Here is an 18,417-nt window from a genome sequence, read left to right as displayed (position 1 = left end):
AACAATCACCCACCCACTTGCGATATGTATAACGTATACGTATACGAGCTTTCGCTGCTGCTGCTGCTGCTACTGCGCTAGGGAAAGAAAGCCAAGGCACATGTATGCACTCACACGTGCGCGCCCGTGTGTAGAGCATTTTTTTTCCACCCTCGTCGCACACACAGCGCCATCGTTTTGCATCGACTGATACTGCACAACATATCGCGTACATACGTATGTGCGCGCGTAGACGACAACGAGCCAAAGCTCCGCGAGCTTAGAATATGGATGTTTGGCGTCGAGCCCTGCGAGCTCTTTCGCTCGCTACCCTTGAGGAGACGTCGTCGCGCGCGTCCATGTGTGTGTGTATCTCGATAACAGCTGCACACCCGCGCGTATGCTGTATATCGTACGCTCCGTGTAAGCGACCTTTACGAGCCGAGCCGTCGTTCGATTGATTTTATTTACTTTGGATTTTCGTTGTTGTCTCCGAGCTTGCGGCTGTATCATTGTCGTAAGCCACTCGCCGACAAGACTATTCGCCTATAGCGAGGATCGTTCGATATATACACATGCGCCGTTATTATTGGCAAAAGAGAGATTCGATCCTAATTCTGCTTTAGAATGTCGAAGAGTGGGAAAGCATATTTATACAGAACCAGGGCGATGCACGTGCACCTCGAGTGCGTTGCAACTTGCCGTTTCTCTTCGGATTTTCCGTTTAATAAAGTGAGAAGGTTGCTAAGCTCATTATCCGACGCCAACGCAAATTAATTATTATAACGCTTGGGGACGATGGGGCATATGCGGTATATCAAGAGGTCACGAGAGCGCATGAGATATATAATATATTTTCGCTTCGTGCCGTCACACCAACAATCGACTACTCGACTATATGCACATTAATTTGTATTCGAGCATCCTCGTTCGACGAAATTAACTCTTACGACGATTACGTAGTTGTGCAGCGAGTTGCAGGGAACGAGTAGGCGTTGCAACACTAGCCGTAAGAAGGCAATCGAAAATTATGCATATAAGTAACGTATTGCCTTCGCGATTCCTCGAGACGGATAAAGAACGCGTTATATATACGTATCGGCCGAGCCGCGCCGGTATTTCGCCTCGTTCGGAGTTTGCGCGTCTGAGCAATAAGAAGGAGAGCGAGAAAATTTCGTCGACGGCTGAATTATTGATATTTCCACTCGCTACCGGTGGCTGTACTTATACTGCTCGCGCCGTTTTACACCGTGCGCTCGTGCGCTGACCGAGTAAATCCATCCCTCTGAACCATAGCACGTCCCATATATAGACATCCATGCCGCTGCTGCTGCTGTTCCATATCTCGACTCGAAGTCGGTTTATTTGGCACGCACACACATACATATGTACGGAAGGCAGTTATATGTTTGCAAGCAGTAGATATGTAGGCTTTTGACTCATTCTTCCCCCTTTCGCTTAGTAACCCGAGTAGTCTGAGAGCCAGAAAGGGAGCAGAGTGGAGGGCCATAGACTCGTGTGGGTATAGAGATCGAGCGAGGAGTATTTTCGGAAGCGCTTAGGTATCCATTTCGCGGATCATGTACAAAGCGACGCAGCAAGAAATGACCAGGAAAAACTCGTGCCCACGGAGCGCTGCGCCGAGAACAGGAAATCGATTAATCGAACTTGCCGCTCGGAGCCCTTTCTCTCTCTCTCTCTTATACGAGGCTGAACAGTCGCTTATTAGCGAGATCTCTACTCGGATGTCATCGTGGGATTTCGTTTACAGGCAGATATACATACCATATCTTTTGGGATTTTTTGCTGTTAAGGTTGAAATGGGGCGGACGGTGAAAAAGAAAGATAGGATGGTAATAGTAGACAAAATGAATCATACAGACAGTGGTATTCTTTTCTTGGCCTGAATTGCCTGCGAGGGCCATTTTAGTGATACAATTTCCAGCAACAACGATGAATACATAAAGTCAATTGAACTTCTTCAAGCCCATAATAGTATAACAAATTTTATGTAAAAAATGTTTAACTTATCGTAAAGTATAAGAATTTTTTGCTACTTTTTTGTAAAATACTGAAATGCAATAAAATTTTTGGAATGTTCAGCAAACGATTATCGAGAGCTGAAAACTTTTTCGGTAAAATTCCTGTTACAAAGTTTTTTCCATCTACACCAGTAACAATAAAGCCTTAATTTTATCGAGTGTCGGAAATTAAGGATGATTGAAGTTTTCGAATCGCTCACGGAGTTAAGAGCGTCTCAAGAGGGAGAAAGAGAGAGACAGGACAACTTTTGAAAGTTTACATAGACGAGAAAGTTTTACAATGGAGACCATTGGGGAAAATGAAAGTATCGAATGTATGCATCAGAAATCATGATTCTTGTAATGCAACCATCCCCGCATAAATTTTAGCTCGGAGCTACCGCAAGCACGTATCGACCAAATAAGCATCGTAGTACACCGCTCGGCACGCGTAATTATCACGCGTACCGCAGCGTCAGTTTCAATCCGTGCGTTTGCCTGCACCGACATAGATAAAAATGACATCGAAAGGCAACAACTCATCCAAACGATCAGCTGGATCCTCGACGTCGTCGTCGTCGTCGTCGTCGTCGTCGTCGTCGGCATTGGCAAAGCCCAAGGGCCAGGGTCGCCGCCGTCGTGGCGGCAGTGCCAGTAGCAGCGGCGCCAGCAGCAGCAGCAGCAGTAGCGATAGCCGCTGCAGCACTCGAAGCTGCCTCGGTAACGTTAACTTTGCCATCGAATCGCCCATACTCGGTAAACACTTCGATATTCCGGACTTGTACGGCGATGTACCGACCATTGAATTGGACGATACCTTGCCTTACGTAAGTTGTATATTTCTATAATTCATCGTTTCATTAATTTCACTAGTTGCACGATAAAAATAAACGGTTATATTTCTGCGAAAAAAATTATAGGTTCCGGTTTACTGTCACCTCGTAGTACCTGAGATTCAACCAGTAGTCAGGCCTCTGACACCTCCCATTTTAAGAGCTCTGCGCGTTGAACTGTAAGCTTGGGCTAAATTCATTCAAATCACGCCACAAATATTGTTGAATGTAATTGTGCATAATTTTCAGGGGTGAGTTCGTCCATACAAATAAATCGACAAAAGGAAAAATAGAGCAGAAATCGATCAAGAGTAACAATCCTTCTCGGCAATCCAGTAAAATTTAATAATATAGCAAAATCATGCCAATGTTAGCTTTTGTAACAACTATACTATACTCTTCTAAATAATACTTTTTACCGAAAAAAAATTAAGAGTATACCTTTATTTTCAGCTTCCATTAGATCCACATTGTTTACAACTAACTTATATGGTGTATCTTAATATATAATACTTGACGTATATTTGTAATAATAAATAAGAAATAAATGAAAAGGTGGGTTTCAAACTCTCCACTTTTTATCTCAGATCGAGCTTCACTCATAAATCTGCTACATATACTCTTGAACCGAAGTTTACCTCGAAAAATTCTGCTTCGTGCTTCATCTAGCCGTGTATACCCATAAATAATTAATTTTATTTATTTCGAAATATGATATGCTTTTGCAGTGGATTATGGAGCACTCAAACGATGCCATGGCATGGAAAGCGGCAACGAATAGAGGAGGCAAATTTCATGTGAAATATTCAAATTTTATAATTTATGATTTATTTATAAAGAGCTATCAACTCGATATTACAAAAAGATTTTATACTGGTTCAAATTTGTTAGGAGAATGTATTAACAGATAAATCGGTAACTTGATTGTAAACAATATGATCATAAACGACATTATACCTTGAATACATTGATCATGTTTATAGTAAAAACAAATTAGTTTGAATGTTGTCATTCTCGATAAAACGAGTTATAATACCGAAAGTTTTACTCATTCAATTTACGTAGATCTGAATAAAAGGATCCATCGTTCAATTCAACTAATAAAATGGATAAAAGTGACGCAAAATCCGGAGAAGTTATCTCTAAAGATAATTTAAGTGAACACGACATTGCTGTTTCAGTCGACAAAAAATACATTTGTGATATTTGCCAGGAGGCATTTACACTAGAATCAGACATGAAAACACATCGAGATACAATTCACAATGAACAGAAAGATTTTGCATGCAACAAGTGCGATAAGAAATTTGTGAAAAAATCTAGTTTGTCTGCGCACCAAAAATTAGTACACAAAGATCATAAAAATTACAAGTGCAACAAGTGCGAGAAAAAATTTGAAAACAAGTCAACTTTACTTAAGCACAAAAAAATATTCCACGAAGTTTTCAAAGATTACTTATGTGAAAAATGTGCGAAAAGATTTGAAAATAAACGGAGTTTGCGCTGCCATATAGAGAAGGTACACTTTTTACCTTCGCACCATCGCAAAAGTTACGCATGCGACAAGTGCGAGAAAATATTTGGACAAAAATCTTATTTGCTTTCACACCAAAAAACAGTTCATGAAAATCACAAAGATTACGCATGTGACAAATGTGAGAAAAAATTTGTACGAAAATACCATTTGATTTTACACCAAAAAACAGTTCATAAAGGTAAGAAAGATTACCCATGTGACAATTGCAAGAAAGTATTTAGACAAAATTCAAAGTTGCTAATCCATTTAAAGACAGTACACGAAGGTCGCAAAGATTACGCATGCGATAATTGCGAGCAGAAATTTGGACAAAGAGGGACTTTTTTACTCCACCAAAAAACGATTCACGAAGGTCGCAAAGATTATGCATGCGAGAAATGCGAGAAAAAATTTGGAAAAAAACATCATTTAGTCTCTCATCAAAAAGCAGTGCACGAAGGACGTAAAGATTTCTCATGTGAAAATTGCGAGAAGAAATTTGGACAAAAACATCATTTAGTCTCTCATCAAAAAGCAGTGCACGAAGGACGTAAAGATTTCTCATGTCAAAATTGCGAGAAGAAATTTGGAAGAAAAGCAGATTTGTTGAATCACCAAAAAGCAGTGCACGAAGGACGTAAAGATTTCTCATGTGAAAATTGCGAGAAGAAATTTGGAAGAAAAGCAGATTTGTTGAATCACCAAAAAACAATCCACGAAGGTCGCAAAGATTATGGGTGTGATAAGTGCGAGAAAAAATTTGGACGATTGTCGTATTTGCTCGTACACCAAAGAACAGTTCATGAAGGTCGAAAAGATTACGCTTGCGACAAGTGTGGGAAGAAATTTGGGGATCGAAGCAATTTGAACACACACCGAAAGAAAGTTCATGAGGGTAGCAAAGATTACCCCCATGCGACCAGTGTGAATGGAAATTTGGAAGTGAATCAGATTTTTTGAAGCACCAAATGAGGGTTCATCAAGATGATTAAGATTTTGTGTACCTCCATCGAATTCAAGTTGACACCGAAAAACAGTATAAAAGTTCAGAAACTACCTATCGGACAAATCTAGAAGTTTGTTAAAATTATGTATGTGATAAATACGCTTTTTTCATAACCGAAAATGTGCAATTGCAACCAACTGTAAATATATATAAGAACTTTTATAGGTTTTCAAGTTCATGCCTTTTTAAAATTTCAATAAACATATCATTACGTTTTTGTTCATTTTTGTGGTTTGTACTTCATTTATTGTAATTGCTACTCACCGTGCATTTTTTTGGCTCAAATCTCGATCAGTCAAGAATCATTTTTCATGCTACCCCAGCCGAATTAAACTTTTCCGTCCCTGCGGCCAAAATAAAAAGTTGATTCTTGCTGGAGGATTCATGAAAAATAATATACTCACCTACAAAGTGAAAAGAGAAAGTCTCAGAGCACGCGTGTATTACACGCTTGCTCCATAGGCAAGTAATATACTCATTTACGTCTTATTTAGACCTAGAATACTTGAATAATAGTTACTCTAATTGCGGAAGATCTATACCGAATCATTGAATTATTCTTATTTCAAACTTTTTAGTGTAGTTATAGTTTGAAAATGAGAAATTTCAGTTTGCTAAATAGTTGTGGGATTATATTTTATTTAATCGTCTTCAAAATCTGGTTTTAGCGGCCACCACAATACTTTTCTAGTATGAAGCAATAAAAATTTTTAATTTATTGATTTTTCATGAACAGATTTAATTAATTCAAAATATTCAAATAGCGTGCTGGAAAAATTACACTATGTAGGTAACTCCCCTTTAGATTTTTGATAAAATTTAATAATACTATGTAATGTAAATGATGAGATTATATCGATATTTTTACTCCATCATTTAAAAAAATAGATGTTTCACATCAAAAATATCCACGAAAAAATTAAAAGATAAATTTAATTCTGCCGCGTGGATTTGAGTTTCACATCGGTTGATAAGGCAGACGCCACAAGACGCAGAATAGCGTTACAAAGTTGCCCGTCAATTCTGGAACTCCCTCGACCTTTTACTATTCGACTACGCATCTACGTAGAGACTCAGCTATTCGTGGATTACAGCTCTCGAGTGTCAATAATGTGCAGGTTTCCGTATGCAACTGTCATATAAGAAGCCACGATGAAAGTGTCTAACTTTCCCAGTGCCATATTTACAATAAATTTTAGTAGATGTTAATTTTTTAAGTAAAAAGAAATAATGCCATGGCGAGATTGTCCGCTTACTAGTTCAGTTTTATAAATTTTTCATGTTACGTACATAGTGCGAGATGAGAACGTTGCAGGCTACGTTTTTGTTCGTCGCCCTAGTGTTTCACTTTTGTTGTGACACTTGCAATACTCAGCTCTACATTAATGTTAGGAATCAGGTAATATTTTGATTCCACTACTTGATTAATAAAAACCATTTGATTTTGATTGCTCTTACTTTGTATTTGTTTTCGTGGCATGTTATAAGATGTCAGTATATTAGTATTGTAAAGAAAATTTTTTATTTTAATTATGACATTCAAATATTATTTATGATTGATCCATACTTATTTATTGTTTGTGGACAGGGAGGAGATATTCTACGGGAAACCATTACGTCCAATACAACTGAAGATGTGATAACTTTAGAATTTGTACGTTGGGATGGAACGCAGGTCACTCAACTCATAGATTTTAAAAATGTAAGAACGCATAAGTACAAAATAATTACTTTAAATAAAAAAAATATAACAAGCTACATTCTTTGCAGGAAGTACAAGTTATCAAAGTTCTAGTCTTAGGCGAAGAAGAAAGAGGACAGAGTCAAGTTCAAATTATGTGCTTCGTTACTCATTTCGATAGAATAGATTTTATATCTTCTGATGCCATGGCTAAATTGCGACAAAAAAATCCTGGTACAATTAGAATAGCTGAAGAAGATAAGGGTCATACAAATTATACCATGGATTTATTTTTGGATATTATGCAATCTGGAGTAATTTCAAAACATGTGAGTGATCTTTGTCTGGAAGCAGGTGACTCAACATTCACAAGTAGTGAAGATGTAAAGTTTTGGGCTCAGAGACCAGGTATGATTGATTTTTCATTGTAAAAATTATGAGTTTAACAATTAGTTTACATTTGTATAACTTCATTTTCCAGGTTCCACAGATGGCACTCTTCGTATAGCTGTACATAATTTTACCTCTGCTGTACCTGTTCCATCTTCTTCTGATCCTTTAAAAATACCAATCGTAATTAAATGTGCTGATACATCTAATTTGTGGGCTCCTTGCACATGCTCTTTAGAATTATGTATAGGCTGGTATCCATGTGGGTTAAAATATTGTGACACTAAAGGTGAGAATAAGAAACCAGTAAGTCAGTACAGATGTGGTATAAAAACTTGTAAGAAATGTTACAAGTTCTCATACTATACCAAAAAGAAACAAAACTGTTTATGGGATGAATGACACATGAGATATTGATTAAAATATGTCAAAAACAAGACTTACACATAACTAGAAACATTTCCAACTAATTGCCCAAGTATTTTAACATTGGATGAAAAGCAATGACAGATTATTTAGTTGTTTTTTGAACACTTCATAATTGCACACTATTTTACTAATTTTAGAATTACTAACGATATTGGTAACAATTATCAAAGATATTTCTTATTCCATGTAACATATATGATGAAAAAAAGGAAAAATCGAGTAATTTTTTGTATGAATGTTCTAGTTTTGTTTTATATTTTTTATAATCATAATTATAAATATACAAGTCAACTTGAGTCATAATTAGTCACATTTAATCTTAATTTTTAAAGTGAAAAAATCTTCTGAGAGCCATTATAAATTAATGTGATGATTAATCAATTTTTACAGTTTATATTAGCAATATGTAAATAAACACTTGTACATAAAAAGCACTGAAAACTTTTATAGATGCAATATATATACAGAGTAAATATATCTCAGCAATGACGATGTTTAAAGGAAGTTTTATATATATCTAAACTGAATACTCTAAAACCTATCTCCACCAATGAACTCGAAGTGTCGTTGTTGTTCAGTAGGAAGCCCCTTTACTTGAAAAAAAATTGATTTAAAAAATGTGTATGATAGATGAAATATTGAATCTTGATGTAAATTCCTGGGATCTTCTTGTGTTAAAAAAAAATGACTAATACAACGCAATATTGATGCATGATATTATAAGATATTGCAATTTGTACAGATATTTTTCTATAAACATTTAATAAAAATATTTGAAAAAGCTCAGTCATGTCGAAAACCTTTCTGTTGAAAATATTGTTTATTTATAAGATACATTCAAAATAATTCTTATGCACTTTAACGTGTCAAAATAATTATCTAATTCTCATTTATAATTTCACGTGTGTACTGTGTACTTGTGTGGTTACTCAAAGTTGGGTAGACGGACCAGTGATTGACCGGGCACCAGTGAATGTGATTACTGATCGAAAGTGGCCAATCACTGGTCCGTCTATATTACTTTATTTTTTTAGACTGCGTGTACAAGAGTAACAGACTCGGTCCATCGAAATTCTAAAAAATCGTTATTTACATTAAAACTTGCGAAATTCGTGGTTAATCTGTTCTCATTATTCAACAAATATGCTCACGCATATTGCGTAATTGACATAAGTACGTTTTGACAATTAAGTTTCAATAACACTTAAAAAACATTTGAATAATATAGCCTATCGAATCACTTAATAATAAACTTGTCCGCGTTAAATTTTCTCTAAACTATAATCGTTATCTTTATAACTTAAAAAACCATTTAATTAGATGTACATAGTAAGCCGATGAGCCACGATTCGTTACCGCTCGAGCTCAATCTCAATTGGCATATTTTCCTATACATATTGATAGTATGTAGTTTCAAAAAATGTGCAATAGATTGTTTACTTATTTATATTTTTATTTTCATTCTCGTAAATGATTTCATTAATCAATTTATTTATTTATATCGATAGTGTACTTGAAAGAGTTGAATCTTTATCTATATAATAATATGACCTAAGCACCAAAAGAGATCCATGCGAATCAGAACTTGTTGTGATCACAATCGTCACACCCTATACACACATTGCTGACTATATAAATTATAAAAATATGTAAATATATAAATTATACAACATTTGTAAATATATATTTACTTTACATTTATATTTCCACCACACGCAAAATCTCCTGAAAAATCTCATCGTATCGAATTTCGAAGGAAAAATCATTTATATAGTTTAGAACGGATCACAGATCAGTATTTACATGTACGAAATTCAGTCGAAAAAAGATTACCTATCATACGTTTATTGCACGATTCAGAATTGCGTTGGTTATTTTTATTTCTTTTTTTTAAATTTTTTTTAATAATAATAACTACGTTGATTAAAAAGTATTTTTTAGTTCTCAATTCTCACAATCTTGGAGGTGGCATCTTATGACAAATTTTTCATTCACTCAGTTAAAATTTTAATTGTCCTCATGAATGCCCATCACAGGTAAAGAACGTATTTCCTCAGATATCCATAACGAACGGCTTCACGCGTAATCATGTTTTTTTAATATTCCACACAAAAATGTAAAAATCGTTTATTTTCCTCGCATTCATTCACGTTTTCTACCATATTCTCCTCTTCGTTTAATCAGCAACTTCGTCCATTAACGATAGAACTTAAAAAAACGTAAAAAATTAATGACAAAAAAGAAAAGAAAGAATCAAGAGAAGAGAACTAATCCAAGTTCATCGTTGGTGCATTCAAAGCCAAAAAATTGGCCCTATTTATTAATATCTATAAAATATGTATAATACAGGAGCAACTGCATCAATGTAGCTAACTACTGTAACAGGTTTTGCGCACGTCGGCCAGTATGACGCTGAAATCGTCGTCGGGTTTGGAGGCGTGCTCGATACTCTGGCCGGTTGGCTGCTGCTGTTGCTGTTGCTGTTGCTGCTGCTGCTGCTGTTGCTGCATCTGCTCCTGATACTTGCCGAGCTCCGCGTGTTGATACTGCTCGATCGAATGATGCTGAAGGACGAGCGGAGGCATGGCTGGCATCTGCTGCTGCTGTTGATGCTCCTTGGCTTGCTGCTCGTCCATGATACTACACCTCGGGCCGGCTATATCGAGCTGATGTTGATGCTGCGAGGACTGCTGCTGCTGCTGCTGTGGACGAGGTTGGGAAGGCTGTGGCTGATGCGGCGAGTAGTAGCGCAGATCGCTGGCGTAATTGTGATTGCTGTCGAGCATACTTTGTGTAGTTAGACTCGTATGATGATGACTCGGGGTCGACGCGCTCGAGTTAATACCACTCGTCGTATGGTGTGCGTACTTGTTCAGGTACTTTTCCAGCTGCATCACGTGCTCCTGATCCTCGTCGTGCTGTTGCTGCTGCTGCTGCTGCATACCACCACTGGCCGCATCCATGTGACTCTGCTGCATTTGTTGCTGCATTTGTTGTTGCTGTTGGCTCTCCGACTGATGATAGTCTTGATGATGAGGTAACTGGTAGCGGTGTGTCACACCTGCATCAAAGAGTTCAACGATCGGTTAATATACCTTCGGCTGCGATCGGTATTGCGAGTCGCTCTCTCTCGCAAGAATATCGATTCGAGCGAGCCACTAAATCAAGAGTTGCTCGATCATTTATGTATTGTACGTAATGTGTAATTTCCCGAAGGAGGCCCACGTGTGTGCGCGATGTGTCACGCTGTGACCAATTAATCGAGCTGCTATACGATCGTACGTATATATATAGAGGCGCGCGCCCACGCCAAGCTCGAAATAACAAATTGAGCCCACCTATAGTCTCTCGTGAACGCCTGGACAAATGACTTACCGGAGCAGCCCTCGGCGGGGCGCAATCCCATGCTCTGCTGCTGCTGCCTACTTCCGGCGCACGAGTAACCTCCAGTCCCTGTATCCTGTTGTTGTTGCTGTTGTTGTTGTTGCTGCTGCTGCTGCTGCTGCTGCTGTTGCTGTTGCCGCTGCTGTTGGGACTGTTGCTGTTGTTGCTGCTGCTGCTGCTGGGTAGAGTAGTGAAGCGACTGATCGTGAGGCGTCCCAATGGGTGGATAGAAGGTGCCGGTTACGCTGCCGACGTTGTCGAAGCCCGATCGCATCTTGTTGCAAGACACCATCATCCCATTGGATATACTCACGGCTATGCTCGACGACTGCTGCTGCTGACGATCGAAGTTCATGTAGTTTCCCTTGAGAGTGCACACAAGTATTTTTTAGCGTCAAAATATCATACATCGAACATCGATATCATTGCCTACTGTGAATTTCAACGATCGCATGCTCTTACTTTTTTGTGCGTCGGTAACGTGTCGGAGTACTGTCCAGGTGTGTTGGCGCAAGAGGATATGCTCGAGCCAACGACGTGCAGCTGGTCCGCGCCGCTCTGCATGTACGAGTAGCGTTGCTGCTGCTGCTGCTTATTCTGCTCGTTCATCTCGTATTGCTGTTGCTGCTGCTGCTGCTGTTGCTGCGACTGCTTCGATCCGCCACCGTCCATGAGATCTCTGTCGTGCTCGGGATTCTGCGACGGATGCGGACTGGTACCTTTTGTACGCGCGTAAAAAATCACGTATAAATACGTTGTTATTGACGCTACCTGGAGCTCGAGTGCGTAAGCGCGGAGCTTTGAGAAAATTTCGCGGTCGCAAACTGCAAACTTGTATTTATTACGTACGCGGGTAATGAGTGCGTTTACGTGCAGTGAACGGTAAACGCGACCAAAGTGCGGCTAATGCAGTATAGCAATATTTAGTCGTAGGTAGAGGATATACATAAGTAAGTTGAACCTCGCAACGGTCAATGTTCATGCGCGCCTCGCACGGACTATGAAGTGTATTTTAGACGCATTCGAACACCGCAAGTCATAAAATCTCTTTCACTCGTGTCTTTGCGCGCATACCCACACATGCGCGCATTCGCAGTTTTATTGTCGTAAATCATCGCGCACGCAGATATTATCCATATCCGTATCTCTCTATACGTAAGACTATTAACGGTTGACACAGAAAGAAAAAAAAAGTATTACCATCGGGCTCGGGGCTGGCGACAGGACTCGTATCGGGCGTGTGAATGATCGGCGTGTAAGGGCTCCCGTAGAGCGAATTGTTTTCCGATTTGTAATCCTGTATCGTCTGCTGCTGTTGCTGCTGTTGCTGCTGTTGTTGTTGCACCGCTTGCTGTTGCTGATGATACAGGGAAATCGGCGATCCGCCCCACGCCATCTGGCTCATATTTTGATAATTGTCCATTTTCGATCTGCAAGGATCGTCGAATAATCGTCAGCGTCAACTCTTAGAAGGTAAAACTTTTTAATCGCGAGTACGCGACATCGTGGAGAAAAATTTAATTGGCTTTATTACGAGCTTTCTCTCGGCTACATAAATAGATATAAGTAAGCGAGGTGTTGATTCAATAATTGGCTGAAGGTACGCGTGCGTAGGTGTGAGCCATTTTCTCGACGCCTTGTTCATAATACATATTCATGCAACATCAAATATAAAGGCGTTCGAATTCTCACGACCAATTAAAAAAAAAAAAACAACGGCAACAACAACGCACGAGCTCGTCTCGCGCACACTGTTAATGAACTCGGAAAAATTTCACGAGCAACGAATTAAACAAAACAAAAAAAAAACAAAAGAGAAGTAGAAAATACTCACATGCTGTGATGGATACCGGCACCCACGCCCGATCTATTCGCGGACGACTGCACCGATCCTACGGGTCCAGCGGCGCCGGCACCGCTCGACGAGGCACCGCCACCGGGTGTAGGCGGCGAGGCGGGCGCCCCCGGCGGACGCTTCGCGTGCTTTCGCCTGCGGGGCCTGTACTTGTAGTTGGGGTGCTCCTGCATGTGTATCACGCGGAGTCGCTCGGCCTCCTCGACGTACGGTCGTCTGTCCTGGGGCGTGAGTCCGCGCCACTTCTTGCCTGCAAAATTCAAACATCAACTCGTCAACGCGTTGCTCGATGTGTCTCCATGCAATTGCTCCAATATGTCGTGATTGTTAATTTACGATATCGGTCGGCTATAGCTTACCACGATAATGACTATCGTCCTTTTTAAATTCGGTATACGTGCAGCGTGAAAGAAGAAGAGGAAAAATGTCTTAATTAATTTATTATACGTGCAGCGCCCAAACACAATGTAACATAATAATTGCATATAAATGTATGTACGTAAATATGTGTGCATATGAATGGCAGCTCGAGATAATTCGCGGCACGAGTGCGAAAGTTCACACCTTTTCTGCATAATCGAAGTAGGTCGCGCGAGCCGACTATATAGTGCGCCGCTGCCGCCGCCGCCGCCGCGTTGCAATGAAATCATCGAAGCTGTCTGTCTCGATCGCTATACTACGCACTTATGCGGCTGACTTAATTAAAATAACCACTGCATAGATACGTACACGCGCTATTTATATGCATATACGCGTATACGTGTCGGGACCCAACATCGAATGTAAATATCGAAAATAAAGGAATAAAAAGCGCATTCGGAGATATACTGGGTACGGAAAAAAAGCTGGGATCACTGTCAATGCAAAGAGAGAAAGAGCTTTATTAAGTTTTATCTGGATCAATTAATTCTTACACAAGCCGCGCGGAGCTATGTGACTAAATAAATCGGGCCGACTGCCAGGCAGGGCCTATTATCGCTCGACTTTATAACGCGCGAAATTGAATTGGTGTACACGGGCCGGTAAACAACCGCAAAACTCGTATTCGAGCGCGAATAAAATGCATAATGCATATAATACCGCGCGCGATATTTGACAATCTGTACTGCTCGTAGCGCATAATAGGCGGTGTCTCTTTCTCTCTCTCTCTCTGGACCCATTCGCCTGTGCACACCTCTGATGTATAGTTTTTGTAGATACGTAAAAGGACGCAGAGCCGAGACCAGCAGTTTTGTAGCCGTGTGTTATACGCGCGCCTATCGAGAGCTATTGTTATCGCGCAATTCGAATTTGATTACAATTGATCTTTTGTTTTCACCTTTACGAGTCTATTAGTTCGACGATATGTTGCGTCTAACTGTAGCTCATTGACACCTATATTTGTCAAATAGTGACAAACATTTCATTTTATGCTTTAATTTTCCGCTTGTTAAATTTTGAATTATCGAACGCTCTATATGACGACAAGTCGAATCCACGATACTTCCCGGGTGCATTTCAAATCTGGTGATATCATTATTTTTGTCCCCTTGGAAGAACCGCTCGCTACTGTGCTCGCTTGCTCATACGCGATCGGTATAAAACGATAAATATCATATCCGAATCGAGAATTGCGTAGACAGACGTACATATGCGATATATACTTGCAGGCTCCACGCAGGTTACGTAAATTTTGCAGCCCATAATGTAGCATATAGACGCGTGCGTGAGAAAACGTCCCAAGGAAAATCAAAGAAGCGGAGAAAGTACGTTTGGTTATATATGGAGATATCGCTGTACGTAAGGCCGCGGAGCGCTGGAAATGAATGAAAGGGCCGGTCGCGATTTTAATATACTCTAGAATTCATACATTATGGGGCACGTTTAATAATGCAACGCACGAGTACGCCTATATATCGATATCAAAAAACGAGGAATATGTTTTATACGACTTGAGATTCCAGTTCATAAACTTTATAAAGTCGATCGACACACACACGTACGTGTTGCGGAGCGCCTTGTGCGCGTTCTACAGTGTATATTATGCATACGTCTGTTTACATTTGGATCTTACGTGTACAATGTTATACCTAGTCTTTGAGCTGCTCTGTAGTTTGAAAATTACGAGCATATTTTGATTTCCTCGTTAGATTATTGCACGAATGAAAAAGTGGAAGTGTTGTTAATTTTTTGCTAAATTATATCTGGTTAGGGACATTATGCTAGGATCAACTTTTCGGGCTTGGTAAAAGCTTGTCGCAAATTTAAAAGACCCCAAGTGCGACTTTAAATTACGGCAAGATCAACAACGTTTCAGGCAAGAAAGTACGTTGTCTCCTTCATCCTCTTCAACTCGAAATTGCTAAGAAATCGCGTGGAAAATCATCCCAGTAACTCCCGCGTTACAAACCTGCGGCTGCAGTCGTATATACTGATGCGTTTGCTCTTTCTCTCTCTCTCTTTCTTTCATTCTGTCTTGCTCCTCGTGGCATCGAAAAGTCCCGCAAAGAAAGGATATTCGCTCGCGCGCGCGAGTGTGTCGTATATATATAAAACGCACTAGGCTTTATATATACGGGGGCGTAGACATGGGTGCGCCCGCGTGTGTCTGCCTCGGCTCCGAGACTCACGAGCTCGGACTGTATGTGTGTGCATATAACACATCTATAGAGAGAGAGAGAGAGAGAAAGATGCAAGCCACGGCACTGCCACAGCTCTTGTGCACGCGGGCCATTATTTCATATTTCATTTTGCTTTGGCCTCTTAGCTGCAGCACATAAGCTGACTGACTCCTCTCTAGGCCTCCCTAGAGAAATGCTCGCACACGTATATATATGTGTGTACATGTGTGTAAGAAGACACACGCAGCAAAAAAGGAAAATAAAAGAAGAAATCGGAGATTATACGAGAGGCGGAAGAGACTAGCTCGAGGCCGTTCGACTCTCCGCTTCGCGTCCTATGCGCGCGTATACATATACGATGATGCCGTGCACTATACATATTATGCCGGGCCGCGACTGCATTAAGAAAGAGAGAAAGAGAGATGTAGGAAGTTGGGTCAGGAGGCGAGCCTTTGATCAATGTTGAATTTCTTTTTTCTTTTTTTTTTCTTTTCCTTTTTTCTTTTCATCCCCCGCGCCCCCACCTGCTGCTGCTCTTTCCACGCGCGCGCGTGCACCGCTCTCGATCGAGAAATCATCGCATCATGCAGTTGCAGCAGCAGCAGCAGCAGCTGATTTTATTGTAACGATGCGCACGAGTTTTATGCAGAGCAGCAAACGAGAGATCGAACGAGCTTGATTCGTACGTCCTCTCGGCCTCTACACTAGCATAGAGCTTGAACCATTCATAAATGTATTCTATAGCATTGCAACGCATCCAGGGAGGTCGATTCACGTTTCGATCCGCGAGTCTCGATTTTTACCAGGCTATTCATCTATGCATGCACCTAATATAATTGATCCGGCGTTTATTGTGCTATATAAATTTCATTCATTCTTTGGTTGCGGCGCCCATCGAAAATATCGCTCAATAACCGCTGCGTGCCTTGAAAAGGAACAATCGGGAATCGCGCCTGAGATTCAGCTCTCGATTCTATTTGTATGTAATGCGGCTTTATACCGAGCCGGGTCCAGTTCGCGCTGAAAATAACTAATAATATTTTTTTGATATAAAATGATTGAGAAAGTCGATTATGTGCATTCATAAAACGTATACGTATACTACGCATACACATACATGTCATCCGCGATATCATCTTGGTCGCGGGGAAAATTTCGAAAGAAAAAATTTTTTTTCCTCTCTCTCTCTCTCTCTCTCTTTCTCTCGGCTTATATAAGCCATTAGAGTGCCTTAACGAGGACATATATATACCACGAGCGAAGGTAGGCTGACTCGGAGCTGCAAGTAAATATACACTTACATACATAAATACGTGTACACGGCGACGAGGATGGATAAACTGCGAGCAGACGGCAGCGGACGAGCTGTGCGCGGGTGTGATGATGAATCACTCAAAGCTCTTGTATTCCGCTGCTGCAGTCTCGAAAGTTAAATTAAATCTCGAGACGTCGAGGAGTCGTGTCGCGTGCGCACCACAAGCTGCACTTACACGTCCGTATAATAGCTGTACATAATACACTTCAACGTGTGGCAGAGGAAGCCAAGTCGGATCGCGAAGGCCAGAAAAATAAGAAATAATAATAAAGAGAGCAAAAGTCCTTCTTTATATACACCTTGAATGAGAAATTTAACGTCGATTCGTACAATATTAAGCCATAGTAGGCTCGTCATGGGTTATGAAAGTATAATCCTCCGTAATGTACACTTTAAATGCTTACAGGATTCATGATGATATGCATGTAGGATACGCTTATATATTTAACGAGTTCGTTTGGCATGAATCAACTGCTGCGCGCGCGCTGATGAAGAAACAACTGCCTTCGCTATAAACATCGATAGTATTTATATGTAAGCTTTTATTTCCTTGAATTAATTTAATTAACCGTTCGACGAATGTCCAACTACGTACGTATGTGTGTGTATGTACTCGCGGACATAATTGACGAGCTGTTCGAACATATATAATACACGGCCAGGGTTAAACGTTACCTATGCTCAAAGTATATGGAAAAAAATCAAACCATCGTCGAACTTAATCGTATACACACGAGCTTTTTTTTAGTTCATTTCTTTTTTCGTTGCTGTGCATTCGAGTTGATTTTTGCGACGTTAAACATGTACCGATCGAAATTGCAGATAGCGAGCTGCAATGCAGAGCCAAAGAAGATCTTACGTATATAGAGTATAAATACCGGCCGAGAATCCGGACGTATTTCAGTTGTGTGTCTGTGTGTGTGTATACACGTCGAGCGTCGAGCAAAAGGCTTGTCGCGCGAGAGGAGATTTGCATCTGCGCGCGGAGGCTTACAAACTCTCGCGAGAGGCCTGACAATTGAAACGTAGTATAGAAAAGCGTGTATAATGTGTGCGAAAGCTGCAGTAGCCGCGCCGGCGCACAGCTGACAATTTGTTGACGCGCGCTCGATACGCTCCCGATCGTCCTGCGCGTCCGAGTCTCGATCCCTGATCGTTACCTTCTTTTTTTTCTCATATTCTTTTACCTATCGACGTTATGGACGTATCTCGACTTGTGAAATTCATAAACACAACGTTGAATTATACATATCGCGCCATAATTATGTTAATCTAACGACGCGAGATACTGTGCACGAGCCCAAGCGAGCGAGAAAATTACGGCATTATACATTAGCGAAATCAGATAAGAGTCTAATAAAAAAAAAATGAGAAGGAATAATCGTTAGATATATTGTGCTCGCGTAAA

The 18,417-nt window shown here is 40.3% G+C and overlaps 3 protein-coding genes across 5 annotated transcripts in view; 2 read left to right on the top strand and 1 right to left on the bottom strand.

The window, feature by feature from the left end:
• The first annotated feature begins 2,518 nt into the window (after window positions 1-2,518).
• Window positions 2,519-3,223, top strand: LOC111694209 (osteocalcin 2). The gene is made up of 3 exons (XM_023461479.1): window positions 2,519-2,827; window positions 2,921-3,012; window positions 3,083-3,223. The coding sequence occupies exons 1-3, from the start codon at window positions 2,519-2,521 to the stop codon at window positions 3,177-3,179; spliced, it is 498 nt and encodes a 165-aa protein (XP_023317247.1). The 3' UTR covers window positions 3,180-3,223.
• A 3,204-nt stretch (window positions 3,224-6,427) lies between these two features.
• LOC106655729 (out at first protein) lies at window positions 6,428-8,641 on the top strand. The gene is made up of 4 exons (XM_014376261.2): window positions 6,428-6,754; window positions 6,944-7,057; window positions 7,126-7,444; window positions 7,518-8,641. The coding sequence occupies exons 1-4, from the start codon at window positions 6,656-6,658 to the stop codon at window positions 7,826-7,828; spliced, it is 843 nt and encodes a 280-aa protein (XP_014231747.1). The 5' UTR covers window positions 6,428-6,655; the 3' UTR covers window positions 7,829-8,641.
• A 91-nt stretch (window positions 8,642-8,732) lies between these two features.
• Window positions 8,733-18,417, bottom strand: part of LOC106655730 (myb-like protein Q) — a 44,961-nt gene continuing 35,276 nt past the window's right edge. Inside the window, exons 4-9 of one of the 3 annotated variants that reach the window (XM_023461452.1) lie at window positions 13,074-13,344; window positions 12,440-12,669; window positions 11,702-11,958; window positions 11,231-11,603; window positions 10,724-10,916; window positions 8,733-10,630 (exon numbers count right to left, since the gene is read on the bottom strand). In XM_023461452.1, coding sequence (XP_023317220.1) covers window positions 10,225-10,630; window positions 10,724-10,916; window positions 11,231-11,603; window positions 11,702-11,958; window positions 12,440-12,669; window positions 13,074-13,344 — 1,730 coding nt within the window. In that variant the 3' untranslated portion in view covers window positions 8,733-10,224. Of the gene's footprint in view, window positions 10,917-11,230; window positions 11,604-11,701; window positions 11,959-12,439; window positions 12,670-13,073; window positions 13,345-18,417 lie in introns of all 3 variants that reach the window. The other 2 variants (XM_014376262.2, XM_023461454.1) reach the window with 2 other exon arrangements.

The sequence above is a fragment of the Trichogramma pretiosum genome, unplaced genomic scaffold, assembly GCF_000599845.2.
Source record: "Trichogramma pretiosum strain Unisexual culture from Peru unplaced genomic scaffold, Tpre_2.0 scaffold125, whole genome shotgun sequence".
NCBI classification, from domain to species: Eukaryota; Metazoa; Arthropoda; class Insecta; order Hymenoptera; family Trichogrammatidae; genus Trichogramma; species Trichogramma pretiosum.
The sequence above is the reverse complement of the archived record's forward strand: the minus strand, read 5'-3'. Positions and strand labels throughout refer to the sequence as shown.